Source organism: Gadus chalcogrammus, chromosome 9 (assembly GCF_026213295.1).
Source record: "Gadus chalcogrammus isolate NIFS_2021 chromosome 9, NIFS_Gcha_1.0, whole genome shotgun sequence".
NCBI classification, from domain to species: Eukaryota; Metazoa; Chordata; class Actinopteri; order Gadiformes; family Gadidae; genus Gadus; species Gadus chalcogrammus.
Window position 1 is genome coordinate 12,905,636 of NC_079420.1, and position 24,922 is coordinate 12,930,557.

Consider the following 24,922-nt stretch of genomic DNA (forward strand, 5'->3'; position numbering starts at 1 on the left):
TTGACGATCGTATAAGATAAATTACCAAAAACCAAAAAACAAAACTGTTTTGGTTCACTGCCTCTTTAATGATTCACCTAAATTGAAATAGTAATAATACATTCATTTAGAATGGTAAACAGAAAGTGAAAAGTGACAAATTAATTCAATATCTGTATAAAGTTGTCTGCATACAGTTGTCTCTGCCATAGCATTGTGTTCTGTTAAATATTGTCCCACAGGGCAGAGGACCCTATACCACAGAAGTGATGTCCTAGAGACGGTTATACTGGTCAACCCGTCAGAAGAGACGGTTACATCAGAGGTAAGGGCTGTCGTCTTCTCCAAATGGATGTTTATTTTAGAACGCCCTCATTCTGTCTCAGGCGAAAATCTATTGCGACATATTTCGTTTTTGGATTTCATTGCATTCAATTTGAACACACATTGTGTAACTAATATCATGTTTAACACCTGAAATTCCATTTGTACATAGCAAGGTACCTGCAATTTGTTTTAGCACTTTAATTTCCTTGCTTTCTCTTATTGCTCTTTCCTCTGCCTGTCATCCCAGATCCAGTCTCTGGTCACAGACTCAGCAGGACATAAGCTCCTGGTCCTGAGCGGCCAGAGCTCAGATCACGGTGACCTTCTCCTTCAAACCGGGCTCTTCACCTACCAGACCTTTTCACAACTCCTTACTGACCCTCGGGTATGATACATGTATCACCTCTATGTACTAGTGGAAAAATGTCATTGTAATAATAGGGGATTTAATAAGAGCACATGCCATTATCAAATGTTAGAAATGTCTTGTTACTACAGTGGGATTTTTTTTTTTTTTGGCAAAGAGCATTTTGATGCCATAATAATAATAATAATAAATGAAATTTATATAGCGCTTAATATGGTACTCTAAGACGCTTTACATATTGGCCTATCAAAACTATGTAAGACAGACTAGGAATAAAAGAAAAACAGAGGTTAAACATGAAGAATAAGGTGGGAGTTAGGTGGGGAAGGCTATGTACAAACTAAACGCAACTTTGGCTATGACCTATATTTTCCATTTTTCCTTATGTATTTAGCAAAACTTTCTATATTCTATTAGATTCGCCACAAAATAGTAGATAGAAATAGTACACACATGGGCAGTATACAAACTTGCCACACTAAGTGACAAAACCTAGATGCAGCCCTTTAACCACCGCTTTCAGCTACTGCCCTAAGGGCAAAGGTAAAGTATCTATTCTAAAAACCCTTGTACCTGTGCTGTTGTCCCTTCTACCATTAAATATCTTATTCAGTAAGGTCAAATACTTTTTGAAGGTGGCCTGAAAACCAGGACACAGTATTTTATGCCTACTAATTTAACCCTGAATCAACATTGAGTACCTAGTAATAGGTTTTAATGAGTCCTGTCTGGATGCGATGCCTTGGGTTTTTAATGTGCCCTTTTTTGGTGGCAGTTTTTAGCACCTGCAAGCAAAGACAAATGTTTACCTTTTGCATGCAAAAAATAGACCATAAAGTATTCTCTTTTCCATTTATATTTCCTTTCATCTCATACCATAGCTAACCAGCACACATTGAAATATCTCCCTCCTGCAGGTCAGTGATTTACTGGGCAGAGTAGCACCCAAGCAGCCGGCTACACTAACTGTGTCCAGCCGTGGGGAGGTGGGCTGGAGCTCCTTGGGACAACAGAAACATCTCCAGGACTTTCTAGAATACAGAGTGAACCCTGAGCCTGTGCTGCCCAAAATGGAGGGCGTGTCCGAGTTCACAGAGTACATCTCTGAGACTGTGGACGTCCCCTCACCGTTTGACCTCTTGGAGCCACCCACCTCTGGAGGGTTCCTGAAACTTTCCAAGCCATGTTGTTACATCTTTCCCGGAGGGAGGGGAGATTCCGCCCTCTTTGCTGTGAATGGATTCAACATATTGGTGGACGGAGGCTCGGATCGCAGATCATGCTTCTGGAAGCTCGTCCGTCACTTGGACCGCATTGACTCGATACTACTCACACACATTGGAGCTGACAATCTACCAGGCATCAATGGGCTCCTTCAGCGCAAAGTAGCAGAGATGGAAGAGGAGCAGTCCCAAGGTTCCACCAATTACAGTGAGTGGATGAAGAACCTGATCTCGCCAGAACTTGGCGTTGTGTTCTTCAATGTACCAGAGAAGCTACGCATGGCTGAATCAAATCTCAAGGTCAAGCGCAGCATCGAAGAAGCCTCACTTACATTACAATATCTGAATAAACTGGGAGTGAAGCCAGAACCTCTTTGCAGAGTGGTCAGCAACACCATTGAACCCATCACCTTGTTCCACAAAATGGGAGTGGGCAAGTTAGACATGTATGTTCTGAACCCTGTAAAAGATAGTAAAGAGATGCAGTTTCTAATGCAGAAATGGGCTGGTAACAGTAAGGCAAAGACTGGTATCTTGCTCTCTAATGGCAAAGAGGGGGAAATATCTGTGCCCTATCTGACATCAGTCACAGCCTTAGTTGTTTGGCTCCCTGCCAACCCATCTGAAAAGATTGTTAGGGTGCTCTTTCCTGGAAATGCACCCCAAAACAAGATTCTGGAAGGCCTAGATAAATTAAAGCACCTTGATTTCCTGCGTTATCCAGTAGCGACACAGAAGGACATCGCTTCAGGAACTCCACCACCTGTCATAAAACAGAGCAAGCTGAAGCAAAGAACAGACAGCAAAGAGAGTCTCAAAGCCTCTCCCAAAACCACTGCAAAACCCTCCAAGAAAGAAACTGATGGAGAAGATGAAGTTCCAGCTGCCGCAGAGGTGAAGACTGATTCTGTAAAGGACAATAAGGAAGAGAAAAAAGAGGAGAAAAAGCCCAAAACTTTGAAATCAAAGTCTGAGGTACCAGAGAAGAAGAAGCTGTTAAAGGAGAAATCCTTAAAGAGGCACTCAAAGGAAAGGACATTGAAAATGGATGAAAAAAAGGACAAGGAAAAGAAAGAGATCAAGAAAGTAAAAAAGGATGACCCCCTGAAAAAAGATGAAAAGAAGGATGGAAAGATTAAAGATGCTAAGAAGAAAGACGCATCTAAGCCCGAGCTGAGAAAGATTACAAAGCCTGACCTGAAACCTCTGACACCAGAAGTAAGGAAGACCTTGCACAAAGCTAAAGTTTCAAGTAAAGCCAAGACTGGCAAAGTCAAAGCAACCAAGGCACAGCCTGCTGAACCTAAACCAGTGGAGAAACCAGTCGCAGAAACTGAACAGCCTACGACAATACAGAATGGAACTACTGAAGGCCTGTCTGCCTCATCCAGCCCAGAAGATCTTACCAAGGCTTTTGAAGATCTAAAGCAAACAGGAACTGTATCCTCAGAACAACTTGAAATTGCTGAAGTTGCAGAGGAGCCAACAGCACAAGAAACCAAATCGGAAATTCTACCTAGCACCTTGTCTTCTGAAAAGGTATTGGCCTCAGAAGTAAAGGCAGAGGCTGATGCTGGAGTTGAAGATAAACAATCAAACCAAGTGAGAGAGGAAGAATTAGAGGCTGAAAAGTTTGAGGATGAAGGAGCAGCCATTGATGATGAGGTGGAGGATGAGGAGGAGGAAGAGGGAGATTCCCCAACTGCTCAAAGGGAAGCAGCAGAGGAAGAGGAAGACATGGGCATAGGAGAAGAAGAAGATGATAGCCTTGATAGGAAGCACGAAGTAGAAGAAATGGAGAAAGCAAAGCTTTCTACTATGTTGGAAAAACAAGACTTCAAACTGGCTCATTCCAAGGAGGAGGAAGAGGAGGCAGAAGATGAAGCTATTGAAAAGGCAGAGTTAGAGGAGGTAGAAGACTTGGATGTAATAGCAGACGAGGAGATCAAGGACAAACCTGAAGATACGGAATTGGACCACATCAGCCAGGTGGTTGAACAACACAAGGCAACCGAGTTTGGAGCTTCAGCCAAAGAGGATGACGATGAGGAAGGATACCTGTCACATGTTGATGGAGCCACAGCTCCGATAACCTCAGTGGCTCAAGAGGCTGGTGTCGCTGCTGCCTACATTCAAGATGATAATATTCCTGCTGCAGAACCTATTTCCTACATTCAAGATGAGACTATTCCTGGGTACTCTGAGACAGAGCAGACCATCTCTGATGAGGAGATTCATGAGGAGGCAGAGGACAGAATACCACACCTTCAGTATGATGTTGGTACCTATGACATCTCTGTTCCAGACCAGACTGGCTCCTTTGTAAATATTCATGGAATGAAAGAGATACAAGCTGCTGCCGTGTCAGATAAAGGTTTTATGCCTGGTATACAGGAGCAGGTGTCTGCGTATACCAACATCATTGCTGCTCCATTGGCAGAAGAAGAGCATGTGTCCTCTGCGACCTCCATTACAGAGTATGACAAAATATCCTCACTGCCAACCTCTATTGCCGAAGACCTGGCGCCGGCCGTAGCACCACAAATTGAAGAAATATGTAAAAGCTCTTTAGAAATGGATACTGTGAAAAGTGTTTCCCTTCCAAAACCGACTGAGGCAAACCAGGGAACCAGGGACGTCCCATACTCCGCTGGGACTGTGTCACCAATATCCTCTTTGGAGGATGACAAGTGCTCCAAGTCTCCATCTGACGACGCAAACCGTGGTTTCTCTGGAGTAAGCACAGATGCTGAAGTTACTGAAGCTCATAGTGAGGAAGAAGAGGATGAGGAGGAAGAAGACCAGACTCCCAACATTGACATGTCACTTGAAAAACTTCAAGAGAGCTATGCCCGCCCACAACTATTGAAGGACAAAGAAACGCGCATTGAACCCACCCGTGATTTAAGTTCAAAACCGGTTGATAGCAAACCTGTGCACCCACCAGTAGAAGAGGAATGCGTGCATTCAATTGCTGCCAAGGAAGTTTCCTCTGTTGTGCCCACAAGGCCATTTGGATCAGGTTCTATAACTTCAGAGAGTGAGGAGCGCTGCTTTAGTCCAGACGACAGCACTGTGAAGATGGCTTCACCACCACACTCTGGCCCCCAAAGTCCAGCTCATTCTCCACTACGCCACTCACCAGTCAGATCCTTCCCTGAGCAAGAGTCGCAAACACAAGAACATATTCCTGATGTTGTCGTCAAGGGTGAGGACCGTGCTGCAAAGAAAGATGATACAGACATAGAAGTAAAGACACACACGGTAGAAATAGAACAAGTAGGTCCAAAAAAGTCAGAAGAGTTGTCACCAACGCTAGATAAATCATTTGAGGTCTCCAAAGAGGTTGCAGAGCCAGAGAAAACAATTTCCCAATTGTCAAAAGGAAAAGACAAGCTTGAAGAGAAAATGCATCCTACTGCTGCAGCAATAACAGAGAAAGCTGATGCCACCCTGTTAGTAAAGGATTCTACCACTGAAGTCCTTTCTGACGTGAACAACTGCCCCACACAAAGTGAGATTGAAACGGAAAGAGAACCTCACCACATTGGACCTATAGGGCTGTTCCAGGTCAACCTCCAGTTGCTGATGATAAGCATCATGGTGACGAGAGGATGCTCAATCTGTCGTAAAGGTCATTCATGAAGAACAAGATAAAAAGATAGCCGATCATAAAACATGCAATGTGGAGGAAATTGAGGATGACAAAAAACTGACACATAACATACCCAAAGAGAGTTTTGAGATCAAACCGATTAAAGATGAGAGGAAAGAAAAAGATTTAGAAGTCATGGGCTTGCACAGAAGCACAAAAGGAAACAGGATGATTGTTGGATGTTGAACCCATTAAAACTGGGATTGATATTAAAAAGGCTGGGATTGAAAAGGAGCCTACTGCTGAGACGACATGTCTCAAAGATGAGGTACAGGAGAGAGATACACAAAGAAGACAATGTGTCTGATATTCAACACATCGAAGATGAGAGAGGACAAAAAAGAAGCAGATAGGGATGCTAATTCAAATGTCAACCCATCGAAGATAAAAATGGATGGAAAGACAAACATCTCATCCTTAAACCAGTTCAAGAGGAGCTCAAGGAGAAAGAAACAGATCTTTAAACCTGCTGCTGCTACCAGTCATAGAGGAGAAGAAAAAGGAGGCAGCCATCACTGACACGCATGATATTAAACCGATAAACCAATATGGGGAAGGGAAAGCAGTGGAAAAGGATGCAGAAACATTTGATAACCAGGAGGAAGACAAAGCGATGAAATTAGGTGATACATTGGATATTCCCCTTTCCACAGAGGTTCCCCTTTCCAAGGAGGATGAAACATCCAACAAAACAACACATAAACAGAGGAAAGAAAGGAAAATAAGGATGAGGCCTCTGATGTCAAACTAACAACTGACGATAAGAAGGACCAGGAAAAGGATGAAGATGATACTTCTACCATCAAACCTACACTCATACCCGACCCTTTAGTTGCAGCCAAAGAGGAAAGCCTTTCCTCTAAATCAGTCATCATTGAGGAACACAGTAAAGATAAGTCTTCTACTGTTAAATTGGTCACAGAAGAAAAGGACCAAGGTATTGATACTTCTACAATTAGTTCTACAGAAAAAGATGGGCAGGCTTTCAGCAAGAGTGATAGCTGTGCTGCTGAACCAACCATAGTCGAACAAAAACTGGTCATGGATGATGATATTCTTATTAAACCATCTACACAAGAGGACAAAGATCAAGAGAATAGTAAAACGGATAGTGCTCCAGTCAAACCTCCAGAGATGGTCAAGGGTTTCAATCTGAATGTGGATACAACTTGTGGCTTCAAATCACCTACCATGGATTCCAAACAGGAATTTAGAGATGAGAGCATTACTGATCCTACCACTACTGTTAAACATCCTTATTTAACAGGAGATGATGATGAAGCAAATACAGAGGATTTCAATGCTACAACACCATCCAATGAAAACGTGCAAGGCAGTACTTCAGATACAGAGCACACTATTCAGCCAGAGAGTGAGAAAGAAACTAAGACAGAAGCCATGTGTGTTGCTTCAACTGTAGAAGAAGAAAATGAGTCATCAATGACTAGTGGGGAAACGTCCACAGTTAAACCAGTAAAGGAAGAAGGAAAGGACATTTCACCAGACATTTCAACAGTATCCTCCATCAAGGAGAAGGAAAGTAAAGATGTTTTCTCTCATATCATACTCAGCAAAGAGGATGAGAAAGATGCCAGTCCAGATAAAGAGAAAACAGATGTGAAACTGCTCATAGAGGACAAAGACAAGGGAAAAGAAGCTCTGTCTGTTAAGGATGAAGAATTAAACATAAATAAAGTAGATAGTTCTGATATCAAACCCATAATGCAGGAGGCCGTAGCAACACAACAGGAAGCCATAGAGCTCAAAGAAAAAGAGGACGAAGAGGAGAGCACAGCAGAGTTAAAAACAAGTGACATTTCTTCTAGTTCAACCACCGAAAATGTTAAAGCTATTATCGAAGAAGTAGAAGAAAAACATATACAAAAGGATGAGGGACAAGAGAGAGAAATATTTGCCCAAGCTACTATTGTGACCGATAAAATTCTAGTAAAGCAGACATCTGATTCCACAGACGACGGTAAAGAGTCACATTCAGGAGGAGAGGCAGGCCTAGAGATGCATTCTCCCTCTGATATTTCACAAACTGAGCTAAAAGACGCTGCACCCCAATCTGATGAGAAAAAGGATTCATGTGTCTCTGAAGAAAAGGGAGCTAAGGAGGAAAGACCTCTAAAGACTGATTCTCTAGCCTCCACTCCAACAAAGTCCGAGGAAACATTTGAAGATACAGCTTCTGCATTAACTCAGGGTCAGAAGAGAGAGGTATATGAAACTCATGCTGCAGCCCACAGGAGCCACAAAGAAGAGGCTTTGCAAGATAAAGAAGCAAAGGATATCACCACTGAGGATGAACAGAAGGGAAAAGAAAAAGACGATACTCATGTGGCTGAGCTGACTAAAGAACAAAAAATGGAGAAAGAGCATGAAAAGGAATACACATATGAAGCAGAAGGTAGCAGAGTTACGAAAGAGGATCCTAACATAGATGAAGGAGAAACATCTGTTTGCCAAGGAAAAGATAACATCGCCTCTGAGGCTGCGCTGGACATAGAAAAGTATGACCCACATGAAGTTGACTGCACCAAGAGGAAAAGTGGGAGAAAGAAGAGGTACAAGAGAAGGACAAGACCATTAAATGTACAGCACCTGATCAACCAGGGATACTATCCAAGCCTGCATTCGTGGTCCAGTCTTCTGATGAAGACAGAGAGGATGAAGAGGAAGAAGTAATTTGCATGGGTGGGGCAGGTTCTAGACCTTTGTCAGTAGAGCAAAAACAATCTGAGCATGACATCTCTGCTGAACCGCTCTCATTTGAAACATCACAGAAAGTGGCAAGTGAGAAAACGCACGACACAATACCTTTAAAGACTGCAGTGACTATACCTACACTGACAATGCAGGAACCCTCTGTTGATGAAGACATCAAAGAGTTTGGGAAAGAGCTAAAATATGCACCAGAACCAAATAAAGATATGGAGACTGAAGTTAGCCCTGCACCACTTACCATGCAAGCAAGTGTGGTTACATCAGAAGAGGAACCCCCCTCAAGCGTGGTAATTTCAAGACAAGAAGGGGATTGTTCTGTCCCTAGCTCTAAAGATATACCAATAACAGACTCCCAATCGACAGAAAGCAGGCCCATTCCATCAGCATTATCAAGCACTGACAGCCAACCCAAGAACTTAGCACTTATTACCACTGAAAGCAAAGTCAATAAGGATAAGCATCCCCAAACTGAGAACCAAGCTCGTGATCAGATTCCTGACAAAAAGCCAAAAGACGACTTTTCAAACGAGCACGAAAAACCAGTAAAGGAGGCAGAGAGGGAAATGGAAGGAGAGAGAGAGGTTGCATCTCCCGGATTACCGCAACCTTGTTCTTATTTTGTGTTGGATAAAGATTCTGAGAGTGTGACAGAAGTCCTTGAACAGGCAGGTGCGGTTGGAGCTGAGAGCATTGATAAAATAAACCTAGGGACCGAACGAGTAAGCGAGAGCCAACCAGTGGAAAAGCAAGAGTTCAGTGTCTCTAAGTATGATCCATATGAAAAGCCTGTCCTCAGAGACCAGGATTCCAGGAGAGAAGGTGATGTTTCCCCAATTTTTGCTCCACCCTCTGACTTTGGCATTGATGACAACAGGAGAGCCAGCGAGGCAGAGTGCAGTAGAACCGTGTCCCTTCTTGATGACCAATGCAAAGACGAACCGCTGTCTTTCAGTAGGGTTGACTACAGCCCAGTGTCCCTTACGGAGAGCGAAAGAAGTAGCCACCACAGTCAGAGTGCCTCTCCAATCTATGAAGACAGAGAAAAGGGCCAAGAAGAAGAGAGTGAAAGAGAAGAAAGACCAGCCACACCTTTTGTTGAGAGGAGCTTCTCGCCAACAGATATTCAGGACAACAAAATGGCCCAGGCTGCCGAGTATCGCACCTGTGCCTTTAACCTCAAAGAGGACAAACCGGAGAAATCTGAGAAAGAGAAGGAAGGGGGCGAGGAGATCCCTGCTTCAGTCACCCAAACAAGTTCCGTTGGAGAGAGGGAAAGGGACAGTGTTTCTGTCAGTTTAGCAGAGCAATCACTCAGAGAAGAAACATCCTCATCCTTATGGGGCCAATCCAGCCCTGGTCACCAAGTACCAACAGCCACCTTGCCTTTGGAAAAATTCACTGAGAAGGAAACAACAGAAAAAGGGAGGGAGCATGCAACTGCAGAATCATCAAAAGAGAAAAGTAAATCATCTGATACTGAAGAAGAAGGATCTCCTTCAGGCCGATACTCTCCAGCAGAGAAAGACATTTTACCTCAGCGAATATCACCGGGTGAGACAGAGGACACTGCAAGCTTTTCAAGTGTTGCTCCTGGTGCCTCTTTCATGGGCCCTCAAATAGATGACAATGTCCTCACATCTGACCGGGGTCAAGTTGGCACTTCTGGCATGCAGGACTTTTCAGAGAGGAAAGAAAGGTTTGATAGTGGCATAGACAAGAGGTTGCTCGTGGAAGGAGAAGATTTTGATGATGATGAGGAGGAGGATGAGGAGGACGAAGGGGAGGAAGAAGAAGATGGAGAGGTTGCCAGTGATGCAGATATCGAGAAAGGGGCTAAAGAGAAATCGGAGAAAGAAATTTGCAGGCTCGCTTCTGATGATGCTGACACACAGAAAGAAGACTCAACTGGAGTAATGCAGACTCAACGTATCCCTTCAGCTGGGGAAACGGTCAGCAGTAATGCAGCTGAGGATGCTTCTACTTCCAGAGTTGTTGACACCAATGAATGCTTAGCTCCAATTTCGGAATTATCTTCGATGTCTTTAAAAAATGAACCATATATAACCACAGCTACTTCCAAACCTACTGAGACAAAGAAGGAAGATATGAAATAGAGACACCCACACCAGAACTCCAGACAGCAACTCATGACCCCACCATCTTAAAGCTTTCTGAAACCATGAAAGACGATAAAGACAAAGTAACTCCTTTATCACTAAGTACACTCAAAACTACAGCGGAATCTACTGCTACAGAGCTTGCAAGTCAGAACAAAGAAGATACAGACTTTCAGAGTGATCCTCAGCCTGTCTCTTTCAAACAAGTGAGTACAGCTGAGGATACTCTTGCCTCTGAAGTGCTTGAGTCAAAATCGGCCAAGGAATCTCAATTACCAGAAGTATGCTTCCTCACGAAAGAAGAACCCAGTGAGCCAATGTCTGGAAGTGGTTTGACAACCAGCACTGTTCTAACAGACAGTAAAGGGTCGTCACCAACTTCTCCAGTTAGTGCCTCCCCTGTTCTTCAAGAAAGCTATGCTGTTCTTGGCCAGTGCAAACCATCTGATCATTCCTACAGTAAAGATCATCAAGTTGAAGTGAAGGACAGAGAAGAAGCTAGGAAGCCCTCAGAGTCCCTCGTATTGCATTCAAGTGAGGAAAACCAGGGAGATGAAGTCCAAAAGCTGTCACCGAGTTCAGATGACAATGCAGACAGAACAGAGACACACAGGGAATCTGCCTCATCCGCAAGCACTTTTACAACTATAACTTACTCCTCTTCTACATTCTCCTCTACATCACATAGTTACTCTTCAACAGCCGCCGCTTCTGTTTCTTCTAGTCGAATCCTCGGTGAGGAGATTACATTAGATAAGTCAATGACAAGTTCTGGTCCTGAAGAGTCTGGTGCTACTTTAATTAAGGAGGAGATGCCTTCTGGTGAAGCCCATAGAGATGGGTACATGGAAGTGGTTCAGAAGTCTCCTACAACTGCATCCAGTGTTCCAGAGGGGTTGACTGCTTCCAATGAGACAGAATCAGTCAGCAAAGAGAGCACTGATGCCTTAGAACCAAAAATCATAGCATCTGTGCCACCTCTACAAAGTACTCAACCAGACAAACCACCGGGGGATCTATCTATATCAGGAGCCCTTGTTGATGTTTCCCTGATACAAAGGGCAGAATCTCCGGACACATTGTGCCTAGGTCCATCCGCAAAAATGGAATCCCACGCATTTGAAATGGAAGTTGTAGCTCAACCCTGTCCTATTGAATGTCTAAAAACGACAGTAACTGGGCAAGATTCACCGTCTTCTCTCACTGAATCATATGCAATAGAAGGAATTACTACAGAGACAAAGACAGTCACTGTAACCTCTGCTACTAGTGTAGTTCCCCGAACTGATGTGACTATGTTAACCACTGAACAGACAAGCACTGTAAGCCGCAATGAACCATATTATGGAGACATCAAAACTCCATGTGACACACAGGACCTGACCAAAACAAATGAGGGACTGCAACCCCAGACCCTCATCGCAGAGCCTCAAGAAGGCTCAGGTTCAAGAGGGTCCGGCATTGGACAGATTCAACTCTTACAGGGGGCCCCAGAGAAAGATGAAGTCAAAGAAAACACCGAAATTGATCAGAAGCAATGTGAACATGTATTAGATGGCCAAACAAGTGAATGTAGCAAAGTAGAGGACAGTAAAGATACTGCTGACTCCAAAGCAGAAAGTTGCAGGAAAGAAGACCCAGAGGTTACCACGTTAGCCATGCCACTTGAGAAGCTAGCCCTTAGGAGAAAAAGTAGCTTATCTGACTGGGAGATGCTGCAGAAGCCCGAAAGCTTCCCAACCGCCCCTCCTCCAGGTTATGGGGACGACGACGAAGAGACACTGGAGCCAATGGAGTGGATGTCCACTCTACACAGCTCCTCTTCATCTTCCACTAAGGTTGCACAACAAATAGAGACATCTGGCGCTGTGGGCAGTCAATCTGACCGCCCCTCTGACCTGTTTGCGGGAGCACCATCGTCCTCCTTCTCTCCTCCCGGATCCTCCTCGTGTGAGTACGCCCACCGAAAGGGGGAGCTCTCTCCCTCGTTCATCAACCCCAACCTCCACCAGCTGTCCAGTGACGAAACTGAGGAGGACAAAAAAAGCGATTGTTCCCAAGAGGGGGATGAAGACGATCGCGAGCAGCACTCTCTAAAAAGGCGATCTCACAAGCAGAGGCGCCACCACGCTCAGACTCCCAGTGGAGAAACTGGACTGGGGACACACCCGTTGCCAGGCACCATGTCGTCTGGGTTGGCCGCAACGCTAGCCGGGGAGGAAACGCCTCCGACCAGCGCGAGCGAATCACTGCCCTCTCAGTCCGACTCAGACGTTCCCCCGGAGACAGAGGAGTGCCCGTCCATCACGGCAGAGGGGAACTTGGACTCGGACGAGGACGCAGAACATCTACCCGTGGACAAAACGTCCGCCTCCGGAGCTGGAGCGGGCCATCAACCCCCTTCCCCTCGGTCGGCCCAGAAGACACAGGACCCTCTTCCTGCACCCATGAAGGACCCCTCCCCGGACCCTCCACGTCCAGATGTCTGCATGGTGGACCCTGAGGCCCTTCTCAAGGATCACATCAGCACGGAGAAACCCCTCAAGAAAGAGCACAAGACGACCAAGGTCCTCAGGAAGAGCAAACCCAAGTCAGCCTCTCCTGCTCGGAAGGGGGAGGGAAGGAAGAGATCCACTACCCCGGTGAAGCAGAGCACCAAGGAGGGCAGCTCATCGCGCTCCACCTCTTTAAGGAGGAGGGACACCGAGAGAGGCTCTCGGCTGCTCAAGATGTCCGAGACTCAAGGGTCTCGCACGGATATAAACAACCCTGGAAAGCTCTTGGTCAATGGTGTGAAAAGCAGTCCAGGTCTGTTAATGTTTTCTTTGTCACATAATTACTGTCATAATACAGCTTGGGTTGGTTAGCTAAAAATAGTCCAGGGGATGTTATCAGAAATCTGGAATTTTCACTCAGGGTTTTCAGGTGGAATCATTTTCCCAGTGATGTTCTCAATGTTCTTTGGATTCTGCTTCAGGGAACACCACCCCAAAGGCAGGTGCAGCAGTACCCTCTGGGCCACCCATCTATGTGGACTTGGCCTACGTGCCCAACCACTGCAGTGCCAAGAACGTGGACCAGGAGTTCTTCAAGAGGGTCCGGGCGTCTTACTATGTGGTTAGCGGCAATGACCCGGGCAGTGCAGAGCCTAGCCGTGGGGTTCTGGATGCCCTGCTGGAGGGCAAGTCCCACTGGGGCTCCAACCTACAGGTAGCTCTTTAACAAATGCTCTTGAAGCAATCATGATATAATGTATATTCCCACTGCCCAAAATGAATGGTCTTCTGCTATGGAGCAAAGTGGAGCTAGTGAAAAGTGCATTCCTAATTGTTTTAGTGTTTAATAATCAACTGCGTGGTTTATGTGTGACTGATGAAATGACTACTGTTTCAATGTATTTCCCCCGATTAATGTTTTGTTTATGCATCCAGATCCTGGATATGCTAAAGTGGTGTAAATATATCCTTTTATTTTACAGTAAATGGACGTTATGCTTTACGGGCTGCTCCCCCCATATATCCATCCACTCCAGTCAGTTCAGTTAAGCTTTCCTAGTGAGCGATCATGGCTCGGTCAGAGGAGTAGTGGGTTGTGGTTAAGACAGCACACCCACAGCTGATGGGGCTTGCTAACATTTAGCTGCAATGGTTGAATAAGATTGGTTTTGGACTGCAATCCGGATATATGGCATTATCTAGATTAATATTATCTGCATTGGCTAACACACAGACACAGACACACACGCACACACACACACACACACACACACACACACACACACACACACACACACACACACACACACACACACACACACACACACACACACACACACACACACACACACACACACACACACACACACACACACACACACACACACACACACACACAGACATTATGTGTATGACAAGTTTCCAGTTCCTGCTGCCTTCTGACACAGACCTGCGAGTGGCTTAACATTTATTCAAATTTATACTGTCACGTTATTCTTTGGGTGTATGACCCAATAATGTAATCACTTATTAAGGGGGGTAGCCTCTATGTCCCCATGAGGCGTAGAGTCCCTGACCACTTCTCAAGTGTAATTGTGATTGATAGAATATTGAAAGATGTTGATGTCTGCATTAGTCTATAGAGTACACAGATCATGTGTATCCAAACGGTGTGTCATGTAAAGCTACGGGGCTTTTGCTTCGGGGCATCATTTGACTTTGACCATGAATTATAACGTCCCAGAAAGACCCTCCCTCCCTGTTTTTGCCATCATGAGGTGCTGCTCTAATGCACATGAGCTATGGTCAAGTTGTGTGCGTGAATGTGATAAAGAGGGAAGGATGATTCACCGAAAATCAATCAGGGAAGAGATTCAGAGGTCAAGAGAGCAGGAATGAGCCGGGAGCGGTCTAATATTGAAATGGTCTCATTCAGAGGCAAGCACCCAGGCAACCAGAGCAGATACTCTCCCAGAGCATTTTACTCACTAATAGCAGATGGATGGCTGCGGTGTTTCTAACAAATTACACTAACATTCATAAATCTACAGCATCTTTAATTTGATACTCTCTCTCTCCCTCACCCTCACCCTCACCCTCACCCTCTCTCCCTCTCCCTCTCCCTCTCCCTCTCTCTCTCTCTCTCTCTCTCTCTCTCTCTCTCTCTCTCTATCCCTCTCTCTCCCCACCAGGTGACTCTGATCCCCACCCATGACACGGAGGTGACCCGGGAGTGGTACCAGCAGACCCACGAGAAGCAGCAGGAGCTCAACATCATGGTGCTGGCCTCCAGCAGCACCGTGGTCATGCAGGACGAGTCCTTCCCCGCCTGCAAGATCGAGTTCTGAACCTCCTCCTCCAGAGCTGAGCTCTGGAGGGGGGAGGATGAGCTCTCATCCTCCCCCCCCCCACTTCCCCCTCTCCCATTCTCAGCCTCCCCCCACCCTCCTCCTCCTCTCCTCCTCCCTTGCCGGTTCTCTGTCACAGGCTGGGTGGAGAGGCGGGAGCACTCTCTGCTCCTTGACGGTCCGCCTCATCTCCCCGTTATGAAAGCAGCCGCTACTGCATTAGCTGCAGTACTATTCAACTCATTTGCATTAGCTAAGATTAAATGGATTTGACCATCTCTGGTGTTCTAAAAATAATGTTGTTTATTTGTGATTTGCTTGTTGGTTTGTTTTCTATCTGAATTAACTCATGGGCTTAAGCCACTATGGAGACTAGATTCATCTTCAGTTTTTCCCCCAAATCACTTTATTGTCATACTACTCTACTAGTTCTATATATAACTTGTAGAATTGTAGAAAGACAATAATTTTTAGTTAATGTACTTGTGTACATGAAATACACAAATCTATTTGACGAAACAAGTGCCAAAAACCGCTGTTAGTTAAACCACTGCTAATTAACTCTAGTTGGTGGAAAACTTCCGCAGTCATTCAAATCACCAAAATCATTCAGATATCGATCAGAATCTAAAATTTCACAATCAGCAACTTGATTAATAGGTTTGTGTATGGTGTTTGATATTGTATTATTTTTATGTTGTTCCAAAGTCATAGCATAATTTTCCGTAAGATAATATCTTTACCTTGATGTGCAAGCAACTGCTAGTCTACAGTGCTTCACGTTATCGTCTGGATAAATCCATAGACAACAAACGGTAATGTTACTTATATACAAAAAATATAAATATACTGTCTTTTGTTGGGCAACTGTAGAAAGTGCCTGGTGTTAGCGCTTCTCAAGAAATACCATTCTAAAGTATTTCCTCGCGGCGTTTACTGCTTAGCTGGTGCATGATGCTTGAAACCTAGCTCGGACTCTTTCCGAATTTAGTTCAGGAGTTGCATCTGGTTGACATGTCGTCATTATAGGGCCTGCCTTGGGGAACACTGCAGTGCAACAGATAGGTCACAGCCCTGTTCTGGCTATATCCCATGAAAAAAGAAAAGGCTGTTTGTGACGAGCTAATGGGATTGTATACTTATAATAACTGCTGGCTTTGATGGTTCCTTTCTTTGAATAGCTTAAGTCATTGTCAAGGTCTTTGTTTTATGAATGTACTGCGTGTGTATGTATATATATATATATAAATATGTACATATATATGAATATATATATATATACATTTATACAAACACACACACAGTCCATTCTAACATTACAGATGTTAAACAATTTACATGTTGTAATGGTAAATAATGATCTTGAAGGGATCGTTTGTTCTGTCGTGCATTTTAGACCGTGAACATTTAAAGCGATGATACACAACTTTCCTGTCTCAACGACTTAATATAGCGCCTGTCTTAAATATCACCGAGTGATGAAAGCGAGTGACCTTGGACCGTATCATGTCAATCCCGGGGGGTGGATATTATGCGATGGAGTTTGTATTTATTGGTTGCTTCCATTCATATGTATGAGATGATGTGGAAGGAGGAGGCTCATATGTGCCTTTCAAGTGGTGGTAGGAGGCTGGGCTATTTTACAGGCTGCACGTCAGCCAAACCTGAACCAGGGATCGAACGCAGGGTAAACCCACTCAAATGAGTCACGTAGGAAGACTTTGAGGACCAACCAGTTCACATATTCACACTCTGCAACATTTCCCACCCCAACACGTTGTGATCACAAGACAACGATTTTTTGATATTATTTACATTTCTGATGCAGATCTGTATCAGTAACAGGAGAGAAGAATGGACGCATTTGTCAAAGATTATATTCAAAGTTATCCACAGGAACAGAAATGAACGTATATGAATGTTAAGAAGCAAGGATTTGCACCAAGCAAGAATGCACTTTTTTGGGGGGGAAGCTGTTGTGATGTTGGATGTGTTGTGTGTCATAGGATAAGCCCCGTTATGTGTTATTATCATTATAAATACAAAAGTTGGAAGATATGTGGCATAACGCAATATTTGATATAAATAATGATCTCCACAGTTGCCTCCAACTTAGAGTTACAAGAAAAATGAAGGATTTGTTTAACTTTAAATTAACAGTTATCAGTGATATTGATCATGGATGACCATGAATGTGATCACAGTCATACAGAACAGAGTTATGGAAGGTATTAACAATAGTTATACAAATACATACTAAAGAGAGCTGCTTTTTTTTTTTTTTTACAAGCCTATAACGACATTTCTATGTCTTCAAAAGGGTTTGTGTTCTGTTCTTATTGTATTGTGATCGTAAACAAGACGTAGTTTAACTCTCTAAGCTTATACTGTCAAATGATTTGTAGTCGGATCATTGACATTTAATGACTCTAAAATTACATAGACAAAACATTCTTCTCAGAGTTGGCTCTTTGAGGTTAAAACTCAACTTTCTGTTTACATAGCAATTGTTTCTGAGAGGCAGAGTTGAGGCTAGCTATGGGCCAGTCTGGGGTGAACTGACTGAAATAAAATATTGTCACCCCAAAGGTCCTGAAAAGAAAAAACTCCTCGTAAGCTCACGTGATTGCTGTTTATTATCGTTAAAACATTGCATGCCCCATTAATAAGGCTTAGGATCAATTAACTGAGGACTACTTCAAATAAACCAGCTTCCCTTTTCCCCAACAACTTACTGGAAGGCGTGTTACCCTGCTTGGCCCACTGTGCAAGTGTACTACAATAGATGAGCCAACATATCAACAAGTCTTTAAGACTTTTAGTAAAGATTTTGCACTTTATTCACGCTTTCCCTGTCAACACACTGAAATAAGCCTTTATGTATGCTATATGTGGCGGTTCAGACAGAGATATTTTCCATTATGCCCAAGAGAGACTAAGGTGTGGCCAAGTATGAAGTGAACAAGTTTTTCAATGCTGTATGGGATGTATAATGTACAGGGAGAAAAAAAGAGGATTTGTTAAATGATTGTTTTTGAATGATTTCTTTCATTTTTTTTAAGATGGTTGAATAAGTCTTGAAAGAGGTTTTATGTTGGCGGAATCCAAATCGTTGGTCTTAGGAACCTGTGACTCCTAGGGCATTGCTATCTAGCTGTGAAATAATAATAATATAAACAAAAATAGGCTATTTTTCTGAATGTAGGATCGGAATATTGCTGGATCAAAGCAATGAACAAGGATCCCAATCTTTAACCTTTTCCCAAAATAGGATGTTACAGAGAGAGGAGGCTGGGCTGAAGTGTTGTGTCGGGGTTCTGACTGGAACATCAACACGGGACATCTGTTAAGTGATGGTGGTTTCAGTTGTAACCCTACCTCCCAAAATAGTTTTTTTTTTGCTATTTCAGAAATCAAGTGTGATTCCGCAATGAACAATATTGTCACAGTGACAAGAGTACTAACTGCATCTGTAACATTTTCCTTTTCCTGAATATAACTTGAAACACATGCAGACTAAAACAGATTGAATAGTACATCTTACAAAAATCCCTGAAAGATGTTATCCTTCTTGTCATTTTAGCTGATTTTAAATATATGCTCAACACTGCAGAGCTCTGACAACAGATATCGACACATACTGCTGACTCAAACAACATGACATTCAAATCCATGATCACGCCGACAGTAAATATAAGGAAACCAATAGACCACAACAGTGTCATTCGTCCATCTAACCTTTCTGCATGTGAAATATTTAGTTATATGCCTGAATGTGATAATTTGATTTAAATATCTATTTCAAGATATTTTAAAGAGGTATATTTGGAAGAAAAAAAAGCTTATTGTCTTAACTGGCATTGAAATTGCCGAATATAATACTGGGCTGTGCTTTTATGGTTTAACCTATGAAAATGTTTAGAGGACGCTGTACTACTTGTAATTCTGTTAGTTTCTCATTTTGGACATTGTAATATTCTGTATCTCTGTCTCTCTTTCTCTCTTTATCTCAATTGTAAAACTAGAATTACTGCTGAGTCATTGTAAAAGGGAACCAGCCTGGTGAATTAATCAATTAAAGTAGATTGAAATCCAAACTTGTTGTTTGTTTTTGTCTCTTTCAACACTTTACTAGTAACTATTATCTGTCTGCCAACGAGGTTTCCATGGAGACTGCCCTCACCTGACTCGATTGAACCCAGGTCTTCCACTGCTCCACAGAGTCAAGGTCGAAGGTCATAATTTACATTACAATTCGAACAACATTCTTCCATTTTCTACATGACATCATTTAGTTAGGTTACCATGGAGACCTAACATAATGAGACGCAGAAAGAGAAGACAGGAGAAAAGCACATATTATTACTCATTCAAATAACTGACTGTTCACCAAACCCAGGGCCGTCGATAAGGGGTGAAAGGTGATGACGATTCTAGGGGCCCACAGCCCAGGGGGGGCCCACAAAAAAAAAAAAAAAAAAATAGTACTACCATAGCGCCCCGTCCCGTCCCGTCCCGTCAACAATTGCTCTTTCCACCCCCCCCCCCCCCCCCGTCAACAATTGCTCCCTCGTCAACAATTGCTCTTCCCCCCCCCCCCCCCCCCCGTCAACAATTGCTCCCTCGTCAACAATTGCTCTTTCCACCCCCCCCCCCCCCCCCCGTCAACAATTCAGCGCAGGGGGGCCCATCAGTAAATCTTGTCTAGGGGCCCAGGAATTGTAGCAACGGCCCTGACCAAACCATACCATCAACCTCTAAAGAGCCACTTGTTTTTCTTTTGGCAGATTAATTGGAGGCATTATAAATAACAATACACAAATGACATTAATAAGTTAGCTTTTGCAAACCCTCTAGCCTTTCCTGCTCCTACTATTTCACACCCACCTCTCTTGCTCTCTCTCTCTCTCTCTCTCTCTCTCTCTCTCTCTCTCTCTCTCTCTCTCTCTCTCTCTCTCTCTCTCTCTCTCACTCTTTGTTTTGTTTTCCTGGGTTGAGTGAGGAGACCATTCCTTAGCCTCATTTGCTCTTCATTGCCCAGGGAAACAAGCCCCTCTCTAGCCCCCCATGGTTTCCATGGGAACTTATATCCTAAGTTTCGGTAGAGGCGGTGACGGTGTGGTGTTGGTGATACTTGTCTGTGCATTTGTTTTAATGTGTATGTGCGTGTGTGTGCGCATGTGTATGTGATTGTGAAGACTGCCGACATGTAATTGCTGGTTTGCTGCCAGCATCCCCTGTAACGGAGCTGTGTGTGACTGGTTGGGAGACAAGTCAATGAGTATAATTCAACTAGTCTGACAGCAGCTGCACCAGAGGGCGACTATTGCAGTGACAGGTGCAGCATAGGCGGGACTGAATTGGGGGATACTTTGGAGAAGACATTCAATAATTCAGCCGACTTAAGGGTAACTATCCGATTCAAGGTTATTGAACACTGGAAACGGCAATTTCAGTAATCATGTGTTATCCTGCATTTCATTTGCTGAGTCGGGCAGCATTCATTTAGATTTAAAACTGAAAGTTAACATTTAATTTGATATAAAAACAATAACATGAAATAAAGAATTTGATACATTATGATTACATAATTTATTTTTAATAAGAGAAACACTCCGCAAGCAAGAGAAATTTCTTCCCCATCATTATCTTATCTCATTACACGGCTCTTCTCAATGCTGTGGAACGCGCCGTTCACTTGCATGGGCCTTCACAACTTCCGGCGGTGAATTATGTAACAGATAAATGTATAGAACGCCGGTCATTATCGGGAAAATAAGCCCAGACAGGGCGAACAGGACACCGATGCGCAGCGGAGGTGTCTTGCTTCGCCCTGAAGGGGCTTATTTTCGATAATGACCGGCGACGTACTTTACATAATCCTGCTTATTACACGGCTACTTGTCAAACCAAAAAAATCACTTCACACGGTGTGTCTTTTTACAATTTATTTGTTACCAGAATTCGTAGTGTTGATCAGCAGAGAAATAGTCTGCAAAAGACGTTGACGTCGCTTGGCAACCGAGTAGCCTACGCTGGGGATGATAAATTACAGTACTACTTGCGGAGTGATAGTTCGGTTGTGAAGGGCCCATGATAGTGAACGGAGCCTTCAACGGCATGGAGGAATGTGGATTTTTTTCATCTCCAATCTGCCACAGAAGAACTACCATTTTTTAATACAATTATCCTCAAATTAGAATGAGCCCCGGTTTGGCATTACAACTTTAAAATGGAAGAAACCTTTAGAATGGTTGACTAAATGTCGGTGGCAGAATGATTCACCCAATATTGTGTATTTGTAGGGCTGCATTACACTTAAAGTGTACATCCCCCTGTACGCGTAGGCCGGCCTACATTCCCTTATGTTTACATCGCCATGTGTAGTCCTACGTAGTCCTGTCTACAAAACCCTTTACGTGTTAATCACGCTACAGATCAACAAGCGTGTGAATGTGAGAATAGAGGGCTCTGCATGTGAGACGGCACGGTGGGGGACATATGCCTCTTGGCTTTGTATGACTCAGCTTTTTTTTCTCCACTCTGTCCTTCCATTCATCCACGGTTGCTTTCGTGGAGAGAAATACATCTGGGGACGTCGCCATGGCAACGTGTGGCAGCAAGGCGAGGAGGTGTGAGTCATCACTAGAGGCCGCTTCGGGAGAGGAGTGTGGAGGGAGGAAGGGGATGTGGGCAAGTGAACAGCGGCAGAGGCAGAGCCATTAGATATTGTGCTTATAGAGGAGAGGAGCGTGTAGAGGAGAGGAGGATGTGGGACGGCATGGTAGTTAGACCAGAGAATTATAATTGTTAAAAAGCAATCAATAGCCTCTTTATTAAGCATATATACACATATGTGTATGTATATAAACTATATACACATACACACACACACACACACACATACTGTAGGCCTATATATATATATATACAGTATCATTTATAATTATATGTGCACACATACACCTCGAGAAAGGCAGATGAGGCCTGAAGCAGAACCCTTCTGCTTATTAATGACAATTTACGTAGAAAGAATGCTTAATTAATTCACTGTTTGCTTCTACCCAATGCGTTATTATTATTATTATTATTATTATGAATAATAATAATAATAATAATAAATGAAATTTATATAGTGCTTAATATGGTACTCTAAGACGCTTTACATATTGCCCTATCAAAACTATGTAAGACAGACTAGGAATAAAAGAAAAACAGAGGTTAAACATGAAGAATAAGGTGGGAGTTAGGTGGGGAAGGCTAGTGTAAAAAGGTATGTTTTGAGTGCAGATTTGAAAGAAGAGAGGGTTGGAGAGACTTTGATTTGGGTGGGGAGTGAATTCCAAAGGGTAGGGGCAGCAACTGAGAAGGCCCGATCACCCCAAGTCCAGCGCTTAGTCCGTGGAACTCGTAGCAGGTTGGCAGAGATGGACCTGAGGAATCGGGAGGGGGCGTGGTGATGGAGGAGGTTGGCAAGGTAGGGGGGGGGCTAGGCTGTTGAGGGCCTTGTAGGTGATGAGTACGATTTTGAAGTTGATTCTGTGTTTAATTGGAAGCCAATGGAGTTCACGGAGGACAGGTGTGATGTGTTCTCTGGAGCGGGTACCAGTGAGGAGGTGTGCAGCTGAGTTCTGGACATATTGAAGTTTTTTGAGGACCTTGTTGGTGGTGCCGTAGAGAAGACCATTGCAGTAGTCAAGCCTGGATGAAATTAAAGCGTGGATGAGTGTCGCAGCAGCGGTAGTTGACAGCTTGGGGCGGAGGCGGGCGATGTTTCGGAGGTGGAAAAAGGCAGGTTTGGTAATATGGTTAACATGGGGGAGGAAGGAGAGAGTACATAATGCAGGTTAACACCCTTCTATTAGTTTCCACTATCTACATCCATCTGGCTGGGTCTGAGGCTGCTATGGTTTGCTTCGTCACACTGGCTGGACACTAACCATCTAGAACTGCTTGATAAGGGCTAACGTATCTAGAGGGAAAACAATCATGGTGTTTTTTTCGCCCCGCATGAGACTACATTAGCATCAAGTGAGCATTTTGTTGCAAGCTCATCCATGCTTCCTATACTTTACTTAGAATGTTATTTTTCTTTCCGATGTAAGTTGCGCACTTTCCTTGCACTTCTTTCCATTTCGTTAATAGCGTACGTCTTGTGACCCCATGACTGCATGTTGCACGGCTCTAATGAAAAGCGACAAATTAAAAGACACCGATATGCAGTCCCTCACCCTTTTCCTTTCCTCCCCAGGAATCCATCTGTGCCGCCCAGTTGATCACCGAGGACGAGGGCCTGGGTCAGCTGGCCCACACGGTGCAGGTCTTGGTGGACGTCGTGCCGACTGCTGCCAGCCACCGCCGTGCTAGCAGACCGGAGCCGCTAGGGGTGGACAGGCCAAGCACTGCTCCATCCTTCTCTTAGCTCCATGTCGTCCACTGATTTTGATGTCATCCAAAGGTCCAAAATGGTACCCCAAAAAAATCAATGAAACACTTGGTTTGTAATCATTGGTTGATGAAAGTGAAATATGGATTTCTTCCGTGTTTAAAACAGGTAGGCCTAAGTAAAAACAGGCGTTTAGTTCGATTTTTTTGGTTTTCAAGTAGGCCTACATAAATGATGCGCATGGAAAGTGGAAGTCGATCAACTTGTTTTAAAGTTGATTCATAAAAAAAAATTGTTAGGATTTTTAACTTTAAAAAAATGTTTGCTCGTCAAACAACTAATTATCATGCAATTGTTCACACGGCATTATCATTATCGGCATTATCCCGACCAACAATAACAGCATATGTCTGCACTGAATCCATCAAAAAAAGCATGTATCAACCTTTGTCAGTTCCATTCCCTGTAGTCGTCATTCAGTCAATTCAAATAAAAAGCTATACATTTTGATCGACCATATGGGCAGTGACTTGAGTGTTGCTGTTTATTCCTGTGCCCATCAGACTCCATCCCACCTCTCATATTCAGTCGATGAAGAGAACACAGTCTATCTCTTGTTTAACAGTTCTACCGATAACTAACCCTAACCCTCAACCAATCAGAACCAATCAGAACCCATTATGAAGGGCTCATAGGCCCTATGGTTCTTTTTAGCCCTGTTAAGCTCGGCGCAACTTTGAAAATGCTTTGTATTTTTGTTTGTTTTTAGCTAAAAAGTCTAACGTTTTTTGTAAATCTAACAACAATGTGTGATGTTACATCAAATCATGACGTCACAAGGGTGCAGCTGATAGAGCTGTTCATAGCTACCCCTGGAGTCCTGCCACGATAGGTCTTCACTGGAGCTTGATGTAGAGTTAGAAGCCGAACAATGTCATGTGAGTTTTAAGTCAACTATAACCTCCGCCCACTTAGTAGTGTCTCGACGGTGCAGCGGTGAGGGCTCTTGGATGGCAGCGCTCGAGATCGGGGTTTAAGTCCTGGCACACTCGATCATTCGGCCTGAGCGATGGCATGTGGTCGGAGTGAAAAACATCATTCAGACCAAGATTGAGTGAGTGACAGAGTGAAGTCTGAAGATTAAGCTTACTACCATGTGTATTTAATGTCATATGTAACCTCTCTATGACATCAAATCATGTAAAAGCCCTACTTTGGGCGGTCTCCACGGGAACCAGACGATTTCATGAGCCTAACAATGTGAAGTTATTCATAAGGTCAAGTATAACTTTCGA

At 43.8% G+C, this 24,922-nt stretch overlaps 1 protein-coding gene across 1 annotated transcript; it reads left to right on the forward strand.

Moving 5' to 3' along the window:
- Positions 1 to 226: 226 nt before the first annotated feature.
- Positions 227 to 15,249, forward strand: LOC130389139 (microtubule-associated protein 1A-like). The gene is made up of 8 exons (XM_056598810.1): positions 227 to 304; positions 554 to 691; positions 1,591 to 5,410; positions 6,384 to 8,105; positions 8,915 to 9,535; positions 10,639 to 13,206; positions 13,376 to 13,608; positions 15,086 to 15,249. The coding sequence occupies exons 3-8, from the start codon at positions 1,744 to 1,746 to the stop codon at positions 15,239 to 15,241; spliced, it is 8,967 nt and encodes a 2,988-aa protein (XP_056454785.1). The 5' UTR covers positions 227 to 304; positions 554 to 691; positions 1,591 to 1,743; the 3' UTR covers positions 15,242 to 15,249.
- Positions 15,250 to 24,922: the final 9,673 nt, after the last annotated feature.